Source organism: Prorops nasuta, unplaced genomic scaffold (assembly GCF_024137725.1).
Source record: "Prorops nasuta isolate Cenicafe-Biocafe unplaced genomic scaffold, Cenicafe_Pnas_1.2 PNAS00002, whole genome shotgun sequence".
NCBI classification, from domain to species: Eukaryota; Metazoa; Arthropoda; class Insecta; order Hymenoptera; family Bethylidae; genus Prorops; species Prorops nasuta.
The window spans coordinates 11338273-11344406 of record NW_027116799.1 but is presented as its reverse complement, the minus strand read 5'-3'; the positions used below and the strand labels follow the sequence as shown (position 1 = coordinate 11344406).

Genomic DNA, 6134 nt, shown 5'->3' with positions numbered 1-6134 from the left:
AAAAGGATTGCAGAAGCTATTGAAAACCTGGTGATTGATAGATGGGGTACACCAAAAGTTTTAGTTACCAACAACGGTACCGAATTTGTAAATAAAGACATAACTGTTTTATTACAATTAACGGGTATGAAGCAAACCACGACACCTTCATATCATCCCCAGGCAAACCCCACCGAAAGGGTGAATAGAAGCCTGAAGATGATGATGAGGGCCTTTCTCGATTCTGATCATCGAGACTGGGATCAGCATTTGGATGCATTTAGATTTGCATTTAATACTGCCCACCATGGTTCACTGCAAGCTACCCCTGCATTCGCTAATCTGGGTAGAGAACCAGAATCGGCAAGGTCGACGCGACGTGAATTAGAAGGCGATACCAAAATCTTGCAGCAACCGACAGAAAAGTGGTTGGAACGCATGAAACGCTTGGAAACACTCAGAACAGTTTTCAAGTATGCTCTCGAAGAAGCGCACGAACGATAGGCAAGACCGTATAATCTACGTCGTTGTGAAAAGCGTTATGAGGTTGGCGAGTTATTCTTAGTTCGCAACACGCAGCTCTCGAATGCCGCAAAACACATATCGGCTGCACTGAACAAACCATTCGGTGGACCGTTTATGTTTGCGAAAAAGTTATCGGAGACAGTTGTAGAATTGTCTGATTTGGCAGGAAACGTCACTGGCAAAATGTCTACGGCAGACATAAAACCATACAAGCTTGAGCTACCGCAACAGTAAACCCAAACTGAAGTGCATCCCTACACGCTTGGGCGTGGCAGCGAAAAACGAACTCGTGTTCGGCGCTTTCGGTTTCGGGTCGAAACCTCCGTTACGGTGGGGGTTATGTAATGAAGTTCTCCGTTACGTATACGAGATACCGAATAAAAAGTATAAAAGCTACCGAACAGTGGATATTATTAATCCCTACGTTACCGACTCGTGAGATAGGCTCACGAGTGGTTTATAGCTAACGTCAAGGATAGACCCCGTTGACAGGCAGAGGCCCGGATGAAAAGACCGGCGCTCCAGGAAACGATGTCCAGGTTGTGCTGAGAAGTAAGGCACGGCCATGCCAAACAGCCCAGACAACCTGAGATAAGGAGAAGCGGCCTCGGGGAGTCCTAAAAGAATGACCGTGTCTATAAGTCCCCACGAGGAGGGGAGATAGAACATCGAGTCTGGCTTGAACGCTAGTTACGCGCTTCAAGCAGGCTGCGTGAATGTCGTGCGCAGACTGCCATAGCAGGCAGTCGGAATGCGACCGTGGGACTGTGCTGATGTGTCCGTGCGTGCTAGTGAGCGCGTGACGCGGCACTCGAAGACAGCCTTGCGTCCGTTCGCGTACATGAAGCGTGTGCTATAGGCCAGCCTGCACGTACGTCACGACTGGATACCGGCCAATGAATAGTGGGTTGTGCAAGGGGGTAGTTAGCCCGTTGGAATGTGTCCCGGTGCCCTCCGTAATCCCATAGGCTTGCGCTATGACTGGACGGGCTGCGAACATTGCCTCCGTGGTGGTCCGCTCTTGGTAAACTCTATGCTTGGCAATGATACCGCATTTTCCCGCACTCCTCACCACCACCTGTGTGTGGGTGGTGAGGGATAGATGTATGCCCCCCAGCAGATAGGCCTGCGAGGCTCGGACTTCCGCAAGGAACCCTCCCCTCTCTCCATGACCTAGTATACTGAGCGACCCTGGCTACCGCTACCGTCCAAATGCATGGCCGCAGGGCCCTATAAGATGCATAGAGAATGGAGTCGAAAGACTCAAATGATAACGTAGGGTTGTTGGCCACCCAACTGACCAACTGGCGCCCTGATACCGATAAGTAAGGATGGGCGAAGGTAATGAGAAAACCCGTAGGGTGAGTGGCCCCTCACACTGACGGGAATAACTTTACAACGATGATGCTGTCATTGGATTATATTTAATAATTTGAATAACAATATTTATTATTTTCGAAAGAGCCTAACCAGAATCTCTTTCCTGAAATTCTTCTAATTGAGTTTTTGTGTTAGACATTTCGATTTCATACCAATTTATGATATTTTCAGATTTGCATAATATCTTATAATTTGTATTAAAATATTTTACTTCCTCATTATTTTTTGACACAAATAATCCACTAAAAATCAACATCACCTTGATAAATTTAAATTTAAAAATTGCTTTTTGTATAAACTGGAGAACACTATCTTTTGCATCCAACATAAAGTTAATTGGTTCAATATGTGACACATTCATTACAACACCAGTTTGAAGTCTATTTTTGAAAATTGAGTGTACTTCTTGCCATATATATCTTTTTTCATTCGATTTATTTATTTTCTTTTCAGCGCTACCACTACCACCACCACCACCACCACCACCACCACCAATTTTCTCATTTTTTGTCATTAAACAACTCTTTTTTTTTCTTTCAATAATTTTCATTAAACCAATTATTCTATTAAGTTTTGCCTCTGCACTTATTTTTCTTCCCACACCAATTTTCATATTCAAATATTATTTTATACTTTTTATCGCTTTATTACACTTTTTAATAAAATTTATGTAACCTTCAATCGATGATGATGATGATGTATTTTCCATTAAACAGTAATATTTTTCACGAATCTCTCTCTCGTAGGAAATCAAGATTTTTAAGCAATCAACCATTGTGTACATGTATATGTTATTGATAATACAAAAAAAAATATTCTATAAAGAAAGAGAGAGAGAGAGAGAGAGAAATGAAGTATTCTCAAACAATCAACAAATTTCGTTACCGTTGACGATAGACACTTGAATCACAGTAATATTCTTAAATATGATTCACTCTCTTTTATATACCATACTGTTACAAAATATTAATGAAAAAAATATTTTAACATGTATAGTAGAGAATTAATTTACACATTAATTGTTTTATATACATATAGAGAACAATTGAAGTATTGAAATTAGGTTTCTTTTAACCAATTGAAGAATAATTGAGGTACCCTCAATTTCCTCCTCCTCCTCCTCCTCTATCATTGGAGAAGTTTTTTAAGGTTACGAAAAAAATTTGGATGAGACAGGCAGGAGCTATTAATGCGCGCTTATGGTAACGAATACCTTTTCGTCTCTCTCTCTCTCCCTCTCGACACAAGTTTAAAATATTAATACTTTTTTCATTCTGATAAAGATACTCACTGCCTTGCCGACGGGGCCTTGTCGGCGGCGCGCATCCAGACGCACCCTCTTAACCCCTCATACTACCCCTTGGGCGGGAAAAAACACGGGGTTTAAAAAAGGGGTGGCGGTGGGTGGTGGGCGGGGCCTTATTTTAAAATAAAGGGCCAGTGGAGGGGGGACACACCCACCCACAAAACCGGACACGAACCATATTTGGACGTCACCATACAGGGCACTTTTCTAACGGCGGCATATAGGAGATTCGTATTAGTTGACTATTCGTCAGGTGCATACAAAAAGTGGGGATACATGAAACGACATCAGCGCTCAAGGTGGTAAAATTGTTCATTACAGTACCCCCAACAGCTGAAAGCAGTTTATTGTATTTAAATAAATGTCACGCAAATTATAAAATTAATAGTGTTTGAAATGCGCTCAAGGAACTGTTATGTGTTTAATTGCATAAATAATGAAAAAAAAAATAAAAATGTAAAATTCTACAAATTTCCTCGTGCATGGTACAAACAGGAGCAAAGAAATTTATGGATTAATGCAGTGAGGAAGCAAAAGTAAATATTCGTAAATTTTCAATTTATAAGTCTTTTTGGTTGTACGATGTCATAATCAACATTATTTATAGTCCTATTGAATCTATGTGGGAGCCAAAAATAAAAGATGAAATTTGCAGTGTACATTTTCTAGGAAATGCTAAATCAGATAATCAATTGAGTCCAAACTATGCACCAACAATATTTGATGGCCAATTTAAAAGGAAAATGTTTGATGATACTAGTATCATCAAACGGTATATTGATTTATTAATTAATCTTAAGTTCTCAAAAAGTTCTAAATTGTTGTTTGTCAATTTGAGAAATTATTTTTTAGGCATGAAAGATTCATGAAGCGAAGGAATAAAAAGATGATTGATCAAATTTCATATGAACCACCAAATGATTTAGTAATTATGGAAGAAAACAGTGAATGCCATATTGAATCAAATTTAATTGCAAAAGGATGTCAATCAGATTTCTTACAAACAACAAATGAATTTTCAAGAACTTTCATTTGTAATAGATTTATAATTAACAACACATGCGAAGCAGAGACACAAACTGAAATTAGTAATAACCAACATGTGATTATTCAAAATAGAAAGACAGTTAGTGATAAAAAGTGTGGTACACCTATAAAAACATATAAAGATGCAAGTTTTGACTGTAATACTTATAATGAATGTAAGAAGAAGTCTTTCTTAGGTTTTGAGTCAATACAGAAGGATGAAGAATTAATTGATCTGGCTGGTATAACACTGAATACATTTAAATTATTTGCAGACAAGCTTATACCAGAAATAAGCAATTGCAAAATTTCAAGAAACAACCGTCTATTAATTTTTTTTATTAAATTAAAGACTGGCTTAACGTATTCTGCATTAAGTGTCTTGTTTCAAGTTCACAGATCAACAATATCAAGAATTTTTATCAACACTTTAGAATAATTATCTTCTGCTCTCAGAAATTCCATTAAATGGTACAATAGAGATGTAGTTCTAGGCATGATTCCTGAGTGTTTTAAACCAACATATTCAGATGTAAGACTGATTATTGATTGCACTGAATTTCCAATACAAGTTCCATCAACTGTTGCCAATCGGGTATATACATATTCCCATTATAAAAAAGGATTTACAGCAAAAGTACTAATTGGATGCACACCGAACGGATTGATAACGTTTGTTTCAAAATGTGCGGGTGGTAGAAAAAGTGACCCTCAAATCACAATTGAATGTGGATTGATAGATTTTTTAGACACGGATGATAAAATTTTAGCCGATAAAGGTTTTCCTCAGATTAGAACCAAAATAGAAGAAAGCGGAAAAAAAATTTTAGTAATCGTACCTTCATTTTTATATAATACGGAATTTACAAAAAATGAAACAGAAGAGACTTATAATATTGCTCGTGTACGAATACACATTGAAAGGATAATGCAAAGGATAAAATTATTTAATATATTAAATAAAGTGCCGGCTCATCTTTTCCATCATATTGATGACATTATTAGAGTATGCTGTGTTCTAGTTAATTTACAACCTCCAATTATTGCTGAAAATAAATGAATTTAATTATAACTGCATGTACTACATATATTTAGTAAAAGAAAAAATAATTATTGTGTTTTAATGTATTTATTTTTTCGTTTTTTTAATTTTCATTATATTTTGAATTAAGCATCAATAAAAGTACGTTTTTTTACTAATTTATATTGTTTGTGTATCATTATTATTACTATCACATACAATATTTTATGTATTTGTACTTCTCTTCTCATATAAAACTGGTAGATAATGTTTGAAATAAAACATTTCACAAAAGGGTATTACAACTTTTAAAAAATCTTCATCTTTATGCACCTGAATACAGCAACTTCCTTCCGGAGGATATATGTACAGATCGCAAACAGTTAAACCAGTAACATATAATTGAACTTGACATTGGGTATAATATCGATGAGATTTTTTTAATTCAATGTGATCTTCCATTTCAGAATCTTGATGAAAGTACAAATAATCTACATTACATTTTCTTTTTTTAAAGTCAACAATGCATTTCTTTTCGCATGTGCTAGGACATTTAATTTCAACTAGATTAGTAATACAACCGTCTTCAACTACAATACCATCTACACTTGCACACAGCCATGGTTGATGCTTCAACACAAGTACGCCGATTTGTATTACATCAACAGAATATAATTTCATGTACTCATTTAGTGCAACAGTTTCATATTTTAAGCCATACCTAATTGCAGGCGCATTAATTTTTTTAATTGCGATCATGTCATTAATTAAATTATCAATAGATTTTCTCTTTAATGATTTGATGCTATGAATATTTTGACTAGCTGAAAATCTAACGCTTCTTGCTTCAAACCATTTACAAGATTTTCTTTGTGTTATGGTTTCAATACATAATTT

At 36.4% G+C, this 6134-nt stretch overlaps 1 protein-coding gene across 1 annotated transcript; it reads left to right on the top strand.

Annotated features, from left to right (window-relative positions):
- The first annotated feature begins 204 nt into the window (after positions 1-204).
- Positions 205-5276, top strand: LOC136781098 (uncharacterized). The gene is made up of 4 exons (XM_066739817.1): positions 205-452; positions 3798-3962; positions 4043-4579; positions 4673-5276. Exons 1-4 carry the CDS (start codon positions 205-207, stop codon positions 5274-5276), a joined length of 1554 nt encoding a protein of 517 aa, XP_066595914.1.
- The last annotated feature ends 858 nt before the right edge of the window (positions 5277-6134 follow it).